This window comes from Felis catus, chromosome B2, assembly GCF_018350175.1.
Source record: "Felis catus isolate Fca126 chromosome B2, F.catus_Fca126_mat1.0, whole genome shotgun sequence".
NCBI classification, from domain to species: Eukaryota; Metazoa; Chordata; class Mammalia; order Carnivora; family Felidae; genus Felis; species Felis catus.
Genome location: NC_058372.1, coordinates 40,705,107 through 40,719,741, shown reverse-complemented (window position 1 = coordinate 40,719,741; position 14,635 = coordinate 40,705,107). Strand labels below are relative to the sequence as shown.

General features: G+C 37.3%; 1 protein-coding gene across 13 annotated transcripts in view; it reads right to left on the bottom strand.

Moving 5' to 3' along the window:
* UBR2 (ubiquitin protein ligase E3 component n-recognin 2) overlaps positions 1–14,635 on the bottom strand; it is a 128,339-nt gene that overhangs the window by 26,246 nt on the left and 87,458 nt on the right. For 9 of the 13 annotated variants that reach the window (XM_045057568.1, XM_045057566.1, XM_011282222.4 and 6 more), the window contains 12 exons: positions 14,392–14,494; positions 13,335–13,383; positions 12,743–12,897; positions 10,748–10,850; positions 7,659–7,768; positions 7,467–7,547; positions 6,962–7,140; positions 5,789–5,988; positions 3,685–3,778; positions 2,858–3,019; positions 1,298–1,401; positions 64–142 (listed from right to left, as the gene is read on the bottom strand). In XM_045057568.1, coding sequence (XP_044913503.1) covers positions 64–142; positions 1,298–1,401; positions 2,858–3,019; positions 3,685–3,778; positions 5,789–5,988; positions 6,962–7,140; positions 7,467–7,547; positions 7,659–7,768; positions 10,748–10,850; positions 12,743–12,897; positions 13,335–13,383; positions 14,392–14,494 — 1,419 coding nt within the window. Of the gene's footprint in view, positions 1–63; positions 143–1,297; positions 1,402–2,857; positions 3,020–3,684; positions 3,779–5,788; positions 5,989–6,961; positions 7,141–7,466; positions 7,548–7,658; positions 7,769–10,747; positions 10,851–12,742; positions 12,898–13,334; positions 13,384–14,391; positions 14,495–14,635 lie in introns of those variants that run through there. The other 4 variants (XM_023253977.2, XM_045057567.1, XM_023253979.2 and 1 more) reach the window with 4 other exon arrangements.

The following is a 14,635-nucleotide window of genomic DNA, read 5'->3' as shown; positions in this document are numbered from 1 at the left end:
CTAACCACTATATTTTTCACTTCAAGTGGAACAAATTTAAAAGAAATAAAATAATATACTCACTTAGGATGAAAATCAGGCCTAAACCCTTCAGGAAGCTGTAATTCATCTAGATTTCCTGAATTCTTTGAAGAAGCAGTATCTAGACAGAAATAAGCATTTTACATTATTATTCATCAGTCTACAGCATTTATATAAATGTCACTCATAAATTTTATTCTGAATATGCATAAAAGAAATTTAAAAAATGACAGGAAAAATTTCCATTAATAAAGACTGGCACGAGATACATTCAGAGCATGAGAAATACTATTGTTGATTAACCAAGGCACCTTCTGTGATCAACTACACTTTTCCTAATATTATAGCCACCAGAACACAGCTAGGGAAGGTAAGGAGAGTATGTTGTTTTGTTTCTATAAAAACCAATGGTATAAATTCTGCTCAGATGGCTTTAGCACAGGTCATTAAGTGCAGTACATGTTTATGAAACTTGGGAGGTCTTTGGTAATGCCAACAATAAAGTGAGTCAGTCCACCAAGAACCACAGCTGGCTCTGCAATACTCAGTTACATTCCCTACCCCCAGAAACTCTTCAATAAAATGGGGGAAGAAGTGAAAAGTATTTATGTTGAATGTCCGACTCTTGATGTAAGCTCAGGTCATGATCCCCTGGGGTCATGGGATTGAGTCCTGCATCGGGATCTGCACTAAGCACGGAGCTTGCTTAAGATTCTCACACACATGCTCTCTCTCTCCCTCTGCCCCTCAATTCGGCTCATGTGCTCTCACTCAAAAAAAAGGGGAGGGGAAATAAGTCAAATTTTAAGATGAGAAGTTTCACTTTTAAAATATTCTTAAATAGGGGTGCCTAGCTGGCTCAGCTGGTAGGCCATGAGACTCTTGATCTCAGGGTCATGAGTTCAAGCCCCATGTTGGGCATGGAGTCTACTTAAAATAAAATATATATATATATTTTTTTGTAAGCTATTTCAATGTTTATTTTTGAGAGAGAGAGAGAGAGAGAGAGAAAGAGAGAGAGACAGAGCATGAGTGGGGTAGGATCAGAGAGAGAGGGAGACACAGAATCCAAAGAAGGCTCTAGGCACAGAGCCCGACACGGGGCTCAAACTCACAACCTGCGAGATCATGACCTGAGCTGAAGTCAGACGCTTAACCAACTGAGCCACCCAGGTTCCCCCAAAATGAAATATTCTTAAATAGTTTCTTCTGAAACTACATTTTCCAATAATTTCAGACTTTAGGGGAAAAATGAAAGCAAGTTATCAGAACTTACTAGGAGTACTTTCTTCTTTCCTAAGAACCTGTAATGCTTTTATTTGCTGAGATATTGTTCTAATCCACTGAGTCAGTTTTGGTTGGTCTGAAATATTTAACCTGCTAGAAAAGATTATACAGACTGTTTAGTATCCTGTTGCTGTTGCTTAGTTTATGACACAAAAAGATTCTTTAAATGATCATGGACCTAATAATTTAAACACACTTCAAATATATATAAAAAAAAAAGCTAGGGGGAAATTTGTTGCCTTAAAAAAATAAGAATAGTTACCTGCCAATGGAAATGAAAATGTATTATCTGTCACTATGATGCTAATAACACTATTTGTCAAAAATGTCTTTTTTCACAATACTGGAATTTGCTAATATTTCTTAAACAGCACAATTACAGTACCACCACTAGTATTTACTGAGTGTTTAACATAGGACACTTAACAAGCATTTTACAGTATTAGAATTAATCCTCACAATAATCTTATGAAACAGGTTACATTATTTTCCCTACTTTACAGATGAGGAAATTGAGGTTGAAAGCTATGAAACTTGACTAAGGCCACACAGAGGACAGATCTGGCATTCAAACCCAGGTATATCAGACTCCAAAAAAGCCTGTGTTCTTCATGACTACGTTGTAATTGACCTTCATGGGATGGGTAAAACACAACAAAGGTAATTTTTTTCTTTTTATGTGCATTAATCTAATAATGATTAATTTTTCAGTTCAAAGGCAGATTAGGTCACCATGATATTCTGTTATGATTAAAAAGTAGGAGCTTACACTCAAATCTAATAGCATTTTAAGAAGATTTTGTGCTAGCATAAACTAAGACACCATAGTTTGAATTCCTAAAATTGAAAAGAACTTCATTTTGAATTGAATCCACATAGCACAGAAATTAACAGTTGATTCATATTCACAAAACTTCAATCAGTATTTGTGCACGTAAGGTAGACAGCACAATTCTAAATGGGTAAATAAAAACCAGATTTGAATAGCAGACGGTATGGAATTCAAATCTGAAATAACAATGCCCAACGCTTCTATTAACTAGAAGAACCCTAGAGATTATGAAATAACAAAAATGTTCCATTTTAAAACATTAGTAGATTTGCATTTATCGGACCAACTCCTCAGGGTGTACTGTCAGCCAAAAGATTGTAAAAAAATATATTTAACTGTTAGAGTAGTCAATAAAGTCAATTTGAGCAGTTCCTCTATTGCCTATCAATTTCCTGGGCATCTCTTGCAAAGTATGAGGAAAATATTTAAAGTAGGCTCCTAGAAACAAAGGAGACAGTTTTCATAAACACACAGGAATTTTATACCTTCTATAATCTACATGGATGACCAAGAAACTACAAAATGTTGGCCCGTTTCTTTCTAAAAACCAAAATCTTATTTCATTGGTCTACCAGAAGAAATGACTAAATAAAAAATTATCTGGACAACATTATGCAATTACCTAGAGTGATTTTTCCCCCACCCTGGTTTAGTTATCTCATTATCTTCAAAGGAAACTACTGCTTAAATACAAAGGTTTTATGAGCCCAAACTTACCTGTTAAAAATATTTCTCGGAGGAAGCAGCAGAGGAATAACAGTATTACTCAAACACTCACAAAGGGGACAGAGGAATTCTCCGTTTTCTACATCATAGCTTGTATGTAAGCGTAATCTCTGTTGCCTTCGCTGTTCTTTAGCTTGAACGGAATCAAAATACCTTTACAATTAGAGAACATGAGGTATCAAAAACAACGGTAATTCTTTTCAGTGAGAGCCACAAGCTTCAACGTTTTAACTAATTTGTTTCCACAATACAAGAATTTACACCTTCAAATTTCTTGGTCCCTGTGCTGTCTTGTCACTTCCCCAGGGCTGGTGGCTACTTCTTAGAGGAAGTACATGATAATTCAATGAGCACAGTGCCAGAATAATCATACTGATTTGCTGGTTTTGCAGAAGCATAGAAAGTACCAAAGTAGAGCAAATTCAAGGTGATCCCATCTTAGTTCGGGGAGCCACGACAATCTCAGGAAGTAACAAGGCAAGTTACTAACACTTTTAGAATCAAGAGTGCACACCTTGGGAAGACACTACTCATCTAGGGTTTATGCCACCGTAAAAATCTTGTTCTTCATCCAGTTTGTTAGGTCACACAGATCCCCATATTAAAAGATATAGCTGATATACTATGAAGCTTCTAAGTCACTCCTTTAACACGTATGACAAAGCAACTCAGTTTTGTTATCAGGCAGTGATACAGTTTTTCCTTTACCATCTTTAGTTCTTTCTCCCTTTCTCTAGAATGAAATTTCCTTTATTTAAAAAGTTAATTTCGAGCCTTCGGATAAGCTTCTCTTGACTAATATTAAGAATATAAATTACCTTTGCCAACAATGGGCATGCATAATGTGCCCACAGCTACCAGTGTGTGTTCCGCAAGACAGATCAGGGTGCATGAATAATGGATCATATTTTTCTGCATTACAAAACAAACAAACAAAAAACAAAACAAAACAAAACAAACCAAGCATTTAATCTTCCTATAACAAATGTACAACTTTAAATTGTGAAATCCTTGATATGGGGTCGCATACTTGAAATGGAATGCTAGTTTATTCCTTTGAGATACTAGTAATTTATGTAAGACCCTGGATTATTGAGAAAGCAAGACTGTAATTTTCATCATCCTGAGCAAATTAAACATCCCTGAATTGTTAACTGAAACTGGAGTTCTGTATTATGTACATCCAATCTTCTGAACATTCCACACTTTCAGGGCACTGAGAGACTCCCATTCCCTCCAAAAGCCCTGAGCTGGTAAGAGGAATATTCTTCACTGGGCTGCCTTTAATACTTTAGGACACCTGGGTCACAGTAAAGGTGTTGTGGCAGCAATGAGGCGCCCCCTAGGGGAGAGTCTGCCTAAATACACTAATGCAAAGGAGAGTCACAAAGGAGAGCCAAAGGGGGAGCAAAATGTCCAGGACAGCAGCCCAGATGGGAAAGAGAGTAATTCAGACAGAGCCTTCCATTCTGGTGCTAATTTTTTATATTCAAAGGAGAGAAAAACATGAATATAAACATAAGATGGGTGCCTGGCTGCTTTTGGAATTTTTGGAATTCTCTATGTAAATTAGTAATCTTAGAAATTCCACAACATTCTACAAACAATTACTCAAGTTTCAGTTTGGCTTATATACCAGAACAGTGCAAATGTCACAGCATAAATACAATCTTTTCTGATACAAATTGTGAAAGCATTTGGAAAACCTGCTTATAGACAGCCCAAGTTTTTTCTTCACAAAAGAACTAATTAAATAAAATTGATAATTTTATCTTTGGCCTAGAATGAAATTTATAAACCGCTTAGTTGAAATGATCATTTTTTAAGATGAAGCAGATCAGTCTTTCTCAACTAGGTGCTTGAGATCCACACTGTGAAGACTTTCCTTATGGAGAAAAGGCTATCCTATAAGTGGGCTTTCAATTCTACAATGTAAAAGGCACTTGCTAAATAAGTGTTTTGCAAATTCCTAAGACACAGCTTCTACTCTCAAGAAGTTTACTGGAAGTCTTGAGGCATATGCACATAGAAACAAATCTAAGAGTATTGATATTAAAGTGTCTGTGATGGAAACAATAATGTGCAGCTTACATGCCCCTGGAGGAATGAATGGCCTACTCGTTCCTCAGCAGTTGGAAGATGGCACTTAATTGTTATTCCTCTTTAAGGGACAACTGCTTCACTCAAAGTCACACCTCTTTCCAGAGGTGGCCCACAACCAGTCACTGATCAGTGTTGGGGTTTAAAGACCAGTCCCCCTCGCTCCAACTCAGGACACCTCCAAAGGGCCATCCAGCTCCAGAGTTCCCATAGGGTAGGAAGAGGCCTTTGGGGGACTGCATTGAAGCTCACCTTCTCCCTTTGCCCAAACCTGCTTCCCTCCTCTCCATCCAGAGATGTTGATTCCAAGGCTCTTCCAAGCAAATGTCTTGCACGGTAATCTCTACTTCAAGAATCTGCTTTCTGGGGAACGCTATCCGTGATATTATCACTACTTCACATCACAATCTGGCTCAAGGACTGCTTCTCACATACGTAACTCACACAACCATTCCCAAGAGGTTCCATTTTGGATCGATCCATGAGACAAAATTATTATTTCAGGGTGCCAACTAATTACTAGGACTTTACAAGTGTGCTAAAGAATGGGAAAGACTGTTAAGTACCAAGTACGTTAATGTTCTATCACAAAGAAAAGCTTTTTTTTGAATCTCTGTTATTTACCAGCTATGTAATTCAGGACTGATAGTTAACCTTCTGGAGTGTTTCCACATCTGTCAACTGGAAAATTTCTGCCTACGGTAAAGCTGTCTAAGACACCACCAACACTACAGAGTTATTATTAGATTAATAAAATTTCTGTGCCACACCTGAGTGGCAGTCATTAAGGGGGAGGAGAGGATCTAGCTTTGAATGACTTACCTGGATCCTGAATGAATTTACTCCTGTTTTTTGATAATACAGTTGATCTTTGAACAAATGCTGCCAGGACCATTGCCTTGCTTTCCACCTTCACCTCTTGCTCCTCTTGACACAATATACAGGTAACAAACTGTCTCTGTTCAGGGACCTGAGTTTGTGCTGGGCCCAATGCTGTAAGTGTCGTATCTGAAACCATAGGGCTGCAATAAAAAGTGTACGAGTTTCATCAATGAGCCTAAGAAGTTTCCATTTAATCATAAAACAGTGGACTCCAGATAGGTACATATTCCACACACGTGGTTTTGATGATCTGAGCGGCAGAAGTCTTTCACATAGATCAAACCATCTCCTGTAATCCTCACAGCAATCCAATATGCAACACAGAAGCCAGACACTCACTTAACTGACCCTAGTGCACTCATTCTTTTATGACTGTCAAGGGTGCTCTGTGTGACCCATCATCCTGAGCAGAAACATGGTATCTATAGTCAGATATATATGTATAAACATATATCAATAAACTCAAATTCTAAGAGTAATTCCTATAATTGGAAGCTGTAAAATTTACCTACCAACCCTTCTGAAGTACTTCAGGGTTAAAAGTGTACTTCTTTAAAAAAAAAAAAAAAAAAAAATATATATATATATATATATATATATAATGTTTGTTTATTAAAAAAAATTTTTTTTTTAATGTTTGTTTATTTTTGAGACAGAGAGAGACACAGCATGAGCAGGGAAGGGGCAGAGAGGGAGACACAGAATGTGAAGCAGGCTCCAGGCTCTAAGCTGTCAGCACAGAGCCCGACGCGGGGCTCGAACTAACGAACTGTGAGATCATGACCTGAGCCGAAGTCGGACGCTCAACTGACTGAGCCACCCAGGAGCCCCTATTTTATGTTTATTTTTGAGAGAGTGTACAAGCGGGAGAGGGGCAGAGAGAGAGGTAGACACAGAATCCAAAGCAGGCTCCAGGCTCCGAGCTGTCAGCACAGAGCCTGAGCAGGGGCCGAACCCATGAACCATGAGATCATGACCTGAGCTGAAGTCAGACGCTTAACCAACTGAGCCACCCAGGCGCCTCAAAAATATACTTCTAAGGAAGAAAAGCAACATCTTTTCTAGTTGAGAAACCAGTGGTCAAGAGATTAAAAAATGTTGATTATTTTTTACCTATTATCAAGAACAGCGGAGGCAGAGGCATCCAGTTCTAAAGTCTGCTGAAAGAGTTCTTTGTTCTCATCAATAAAGTGCCGTTGCATCTCAGACATCTGGGCCATGATCTTTTCTCTGCGGAGCCTGGCAATCTCGGCTTTTCTCTTCCTCTCAGCTTTGTCTTTGTCTCTTGAACTCTGAAATTATGCTTCATTTAATTAGACCATTAGATGCTAAATGCACATTTTTACCCCAAGGGAGAACAATCTTTATTGTAAATACTGGTTAAAAACTATTTTATAATCTCATTTATCTAAACAAGAGAAAAGATTTTTTTAACCTGTTAAAAAAAAGGCAGAGCAAAAAAAATTGCTACAATAAATAAAGATAAACAAATAGTGGCACGTTTCTTGGAATTCACATTTTTTGTGAATATCAACTACCAACTTATTGCAGACAAGTTAAATTACTTATAGTGAACTTGCTACCATGCTGCAGTAGGACCACATGCTGCCTCTTATACCTCCTCCATTATGGTTCCTTCAGTCTCTGCCACGGGACTGGTGGACGAACTCTCTCTCATCTTCTTAATAGCATTAAAAGTCTATGACAAAAAGGATCAGTTATTTGGAAGCTATGAAATATTATCAAAATTTAAAGATAACAAACACTGAGTGTTTCTTGCAAAAAAGCAGAGTGATGCAGGAAATTTTACCTTTAATATCCACCTAATCATGTCTTTGTGGACGTCTAGGTAGGGAGCGTTCTGTAGTGTTTCCAGCATAGCCAGTATGCTAGGAGAGTTGTTTGGGGCTTCACCAGGTTCTAAGGCAGAAAAAATAAAACTCACGATAACAACAGCTACCACTTCACAGTGCTTATTACTGTGCATGAGAAGATAAATAAAGTTGCTTATAACATCATCTGCCCATCATTTAATTACAGCTCTGCTTTTTAGAGATTTTCAATATTTCTTAAGAATGTAATGTATCTGGTACTTTTCAAACAAATTGTTAACTAGAATGCTTTCATCATTCAAAACGGGCATCTTACACCAAATGATTATTTTAACATAGCTTTTAGCAAGATTAAATAAAAACCCAGCTGAAAGGACTACCTCAGATTTTACAAAGTCTAAGAAAAGAGCTGGATTACAGGTAGGTGTGTGTGTGTGTGTGTGCGCGCGCGCGCGCGCGTGTGTGTGTGTAAAAATATATCAACATGTTTTGGTCTTTTAATAAAACCTAGATTCAAAATAAAATCCATTTCTCTCTCTGTAAGTTATTTTTTATTTGAGGGAAAGACATACATGTCAAATCCATAATCTCAAGAGTATACTTAATCTAATGTTAGCTGATTTAGTTTTATAGTCAGAAATGTCCAGTTCTTGATTTTCTTTAAGTGCTGCCATTTAGGCAAAATATTCCTAGGAGGGGAAGAGACTAAACTATGCGCTCTTTAATATTCTTTCAGATCTAAAGTTCTGTGGCTATAGTTTAGGGATTTGACTCTAAACAGTGTGTTTTTTTTTTAAAAAAAAATTTTTTTTAACGTATATTATTTTTGAGACAGAGAGAGACAGAGCATGAACAGGGGAGGGTCAGAGAGCGAGGGAGACACAGAATCCGAAACAGGCTCCAGGCTCTGAGCCGTCAGCACAGAGCCTGATGCGGGGCTTGAACTCACGGACTGTGAGATCATGACCTGAGCCGAAGTCGGACACTTAACCGACTGAGCCACCCAGGCACCCCTAGACAGTGTGTTTTAATTATACAAAATGTTTAAAGAAAAATATAAGGAGGGGTGCCTGGGTGGCTCAGTTGGTTAAGCATCCGACTTTGGCTCAGGTCATGATCTCGTGGTTCATGGGTTCGAGCCCCGTGTCAGGCTCTGTGCTGACAGCTGAGAGCCTGGAGCCTGCTTTGGATTCTGTGTCTCCCTCTCTCTCTGTATCTCTCCTGCTCACGCTACGTCTCTCTCTCTCAAAAATAAATAAAAACATTTAAAAAAATTTAAAGAGAAATATAAAGAATGTTCAGAGAAAATGATGATTATTGAAAAGAAAGACAAAAAGAGAAACAGAATCTGAGATTGTATAGTGATGAGTGGATGAAATTAGGGAGTTTTCTGTGTGGTTATCCTGAAGTAAAAAAAAAAAGATGGCACAAGATACAATGCTAATCCATAGAAAGAAATACTGACAGAGAAAAGAATAGGGAAAGGCTGGCACCTAACAACATAGTCTTCAGTGGGGAAAGGCAGTTTCCTGTCTTCCTCCCACTTTCCTGGATGAGGGCAAAAGGGGAAAAATAGAGAACTAGCAGCAAATAAGACCACTCCTGTCATAACACCTACTGTCACTCCCAGGATACCACCATAAATTCTTTAAAATACCTCAGCAAATGGATGATTGTAGGTCTGGGGCAGGGAAAGCACAAATGCGCCTGGGGCATCTTTTGTGCCAGAAAGCAATGTGGTGCGCAAATACTAATGGGCTTGGGTCAAAAGAACAGTGAAGCCAATTGAATAGATTCCCACTGACCAAGATTGGCAGTTTAAGCTTCAAAAAGAAACTATTTTAAAAAGGAAATCTTGATATGTGACTATAAAACACTGAATAAATAAAAATCAAAGAGTAGTATTTTTTTCTTTTTTTAGAGAGAGAAAATGAGCATGTGAGCAGGGGAGAGGGGCAAAGGGAGAGAGGGAAAGAGACTCTTAAGCAGACTCCACGCTCAGTGCGGAGCCCGACACGGGGCTCAATCCCAAAGCCCTGGGATCATGACCTGAGCTGAAATCAAGCGTTGGTCAGTCAACAGACTGAGCCACCCAGGTGCCCTCCAAGAGTAATATTAAAAACCAAAAACACAACCGTCCTAAGCAAACAAAAAAGATTTACAGTTGTCACCACTGAAGGCAACTTTAGACCAACTGCTTATTTTGAAAATCAGTAAAGGAAAACCTTTTCCTTAGAGAAGAAACACGATGGCTAAAACAAATGGTTTTAAAAAGTGTGCAAATATTAAAGTAAATATAGCAAAGTACTAATTACTGAATCTAAGTGGTAGGTACATGGATGTTTACTGTACCAACTCTTGCCTGTATGTTTAAAATTTTTAATAATAAAAAGCTAGTAAAGAGGTGCCTGGGTGGCTCAGTCAGTTAAGTGTCTGACTCTTGCTTTTGGCACAGGTCATGATCTCAAGTTGGGGAGACTGAGCCCTGCGTTAGGCTCTATGCTGACAGTGTGGGGCCTGCTTGGGATTCTCTCTCTCTCACCCCCTGCCCCTTCTCTCATGCACACGCTCTCTCAAAATAAATAAACATTAAAAAAAAAAAAGCTAGGAAAAAAGCCTCCTGGCTTTTGAGAAAAAAATCACATTACTTTATATAAAATGATACACTAATTCCCTACAGCACATTTTCTTCTTTTCAGTGTCTTTATAAGGTAACAGCAATAATGTAGAAGTGAAATCCTGATAGCATACTTTGTGTTTTCAAAAGCATATGTGAGAATTTAAATGTATGCACTACATTGATTTCAAACTAAGGACTCCTCATTAAGGTTTTCAGTTTATAAATTAAAATTTATGTATTTTAAGTATGCACAGTCCCTAAGTATTTTTATGAATATATATCAGGATCTGATATAGTACCTTTAACACACAGATGAATACATACAGCCTCAGAAATTTGGATCCATTATAACCTGTTTAGAATTTACATGAGCAAATAAGAGGTTATATTCCATATTTAAAATCACTGGTATCTTGAATTAGTTTAGTAAAAAGTGTATATACATACTTGATATCTTCTGAGTGAAGGTAAATGTTACTACATGCTCTTCTGTGACACTGTCCAAATGCTGTTTTTCTTCCTGAAGTGCCATTCCAATTAAATGTAACACCTCAAATAAAATATTTTGTAACTTTTAGTAAATCAAAAACCAAGTACATATGTTTGTAAGAAATAACAAAAATGTTCATGATTGAGAAAAGATAAAGCAAACCACTGAAGACCAAGTGCAGTAAAAAACAGGCTGAAGTACTAATTTTTATTAAATTCAAACTGTGACCAACCATTCATATAATATGTACTTTTCAGTTTTTTTTAATTTTTTTTTTAATGTTTATTTATTTTTGAGACAGAGAGAGACAGAGCATGAATGGGGGAGGGTCAGAGAGAGAGGGAAACACAGAATCCGAAACAGGCTCCAGGCTCTGAGCAGGTCAGCACAGAGCCCGACGCGGGGCTCGAACTCACGGACCGCGAGATCATGACCTGAGCCGAAGTTGGCCACCCAACCGACTGAGCCACCCAGGCACCCCTGTACTTTTCAGTTTTATGCTATCCCTATACTATGGTCTTAAAAAAATCTTCAAAGAATCTCAGTGGCCAAATAATTAGAGCTGAAAGCATCTATCATGTAATGAGCTAGTCTACAATACTCTCTACTTAAATTTCTCTAAGGACTAAAAATCTTAATCATCTCAGAAAGATACTTTTATTTCTAATGCCACGTAACTTATAATGATGTTTACAGTTCTTCTTTATATCTCGCAAAAAATTCCTTACCAGACTTCTAAGAAAATATAAAGTTACACTGAGTCTATTTGCATTTTTACTGCTCTTATCCTGATCCTCAATTTTTGAAGGAGATGTACGTATGGCGTCTGTACGTTTCCCCACACAAAGAGCTACTGTGGCTGTTGGAAACTTGGATGAATTAGGTTAGCTTGAATGACACAAAGCAAATGTACACAAAAGGTAAATAGCCTTCACTCTTTTTTTTTCTCCATCATTTCCGACAAATCTTTTGCTCAGATAATACTGATGGTCTCTAGTAGACCATAGCTTTGTGCTTTTACGTTTTAAGCATATTTATAAATGGGAGGGGGGGGTATAAGTATACACACATCTTAGCCAATGAGATACTTGAGGGTGCGGAGACAATGGAAAGAAAAGTAGCTTTGGAAGAAGGCTCTGGAAGAATGCTCACTTTCATTTGTATCCTGGCTTCACTGCTTTCAAGCTACATGGCTTCAGGGAATCCCTCTGAGCCTAATTTCATCATCTTTAAAATGGAAAAAACCAGTTTCCCTTTAGAGTTCTGAAGATTGCAAATATTGTACGTAAAAGTACTTAGCACAGAATAACGTACAGAGTAGGCTAAGTCTATTAACTGAATAATTACTATTATGTTGTTTACTAATTGAGTAACACACACAAGCTGACTGAATCTCACTGAAAACTGACTTGCTCATCTACATAATGGAAAAAGTTGTATCTACCCAAAAGGGATGTTGTGTGAATTCAATAAATAAATAATTCAAGAATGAGTTACATCAAAGCTATAAAGTAAAATACCAACAAGGTTCTAGACATGTCACTTACTAGCTATAAGACCATTAGTCTGTGAGTTTCAATTTCTTCAACTGCAAAATACAGATACTGATGAACCCACGGGGGTTTTGAGGGAATTAAATAAAAAACACAGGTCAAAGATAACACATTATACAAACGTCAGAGTACTGCATAAACAAAGATATATCACCAACAATCAATGAGAAGCGATAGGCCAACAAGAAAAGGGAACCACAACCATGTGGTATAAAAACATATCTGCCTGGCTATCATTTTCGCTGTCAGACACAAAAAACAGTAATAATATTACTATATTTCAAATTAAGGGAACATGGCATTTTGTGCTAAGTTGTCTGTATATAGATATGAACAAGAATATTCTGGCTTTTACCAAAAACATGCAGAAATATAAATAATAAATGTCTTCAAACCTACCCTTTGCAGCATGGACTCAGACCAGGCATATCCATTATGTTCTACAGCCCACTGCAGTATTGTCCTCATGATGCACAACATCACGTCTGACTGCAAAATGTTTACCAGACTTGCAAACAGAGGGCAAAATGGAGGCAGAACTGGAGGTGGAAGTGCTGCACAAATAAAGTTATTATTGGTTTCTTTGTAGAACATGCTTAAAAAAAACACACACACAAAAACAAACAAACCTATCCCTGTATTAGATACTTCTGACAGGTCTTCACTCAAAGAATATCCACTAATACACATGTTAAAACTATATTTTACCTTCTCAAGGTCAAATGCATAAAAACAGCTACATAAATAGCAGCAGTACAGAGGAAAGCTTTGTTTTCCCTAGAAATGTCTTAGGATCTGAGACAAAATCAGTAACCCAAAGGTGACTCAGTACTAATTATTCCTATATTTGCATATTTATTAGCCTTGAATGTTCCCTCGGAAAGCATATATTTAAATCTTTCATTTCATCAAGGATAATCATTATAGTCGATAGAAAACGTTTAACAAGGAGAAGAGACTGACAAGAGAGTTTTAGAAAGATTAAAAGTACCTGTATCTTCCCTATTTTGTCTTTTCAATTTCCGTTGAGCTTCCTCTGCCTAATAAGAAAGGAAGACATTTGGACAGGGAATTAGCAATGCACAACCACCTAATACCCAAAACTACTAAGTTAGTCTTTGTCATACCACCTTCTGATTTCATTTTACTTATTTATTTACTTTATTATTTTTTTTGTTGGCGGGTGTGGGGGGAGAGGTGGAGGCGGAAAACTGAGGATCTGAAGCAGGCTCCATGCTAACAGCAGAGAGCCCAATGATGGGCTCGAACTCAGGAACCATGAGATCATGATCTGATCAGATGCTTAACTGACTGATCTGAGTCAGATGCTTAACTGACTAAGCCATCCAGGTGCCTCTCATCTTCTGATTTTAGAAGAAATTTACCCTTAGTTTTATATATAGTCCCCCCTCCCCACACCAACACATCAAGGTTATTTTTTTCCCCACTAACCACCCCCCCACCCCCCAAACCCCAAGGAGTTCTTTCTTATTTTAAAAAGCAGGGGAAACATATACAAACCAAAACCAAAAAAGTTATTTGGGTCTGAGCTCTGCAACACGCATCTAAAACTAAACAAAAGCTTCATGTTCAAGTTTAATTAACGCCATCTACTGAAAAAGTATTTTAAGAGTAGACTGCTAAAAGACAAAATTTGACTAAGACTCATGAGGAAAATTCCATAAATTTCTATTGGAAAACATGTTAAGTAGTAGCAATTCTGAAATGAACATAAAATGGCTTAACTATTACATAGGTTGACAATCTGTCTTCAAAAGCCAGTAAAATACATATGTGTGGTTATGTATATAATTATATAGATCTTATGTATGTAGCAAAAGATCTTATGTATGGGGAGGGGGAACCCAAAATGTTAGGAAGTGATATTTTAGGTAATCTATACTTTCCTTCATTATACTTTTTATATTTTTCAAATTTCCTATAATAAAAATGTATCCTTTTTCAATCTCTGAAAAGCAGTAAAAGTTGTTTAGGAAAAACAAAGAAACACAGCTCTTCCTCAGTACACTTTTAATTTTCCCAATTACCTTGGACTGCTCTGCCCTTGAAAAGTGATAGAAATACAAATTGAACTCTTTGGCACACTCTGGTTTCAGTTCGTACATGCCTCGTCCTGTTAATCCAGGTTTTCTATGGAAAAAAAGTCCTTAAAATATTATTACTAAAGTCATACACTAATTTATGAGACAAGCTTAGATAACAGAATAAAAAATCAAAGCTCTCATTTACTTCTGGTGGATGTAAGCTGTTACTATTTTCTATGGGTTAATT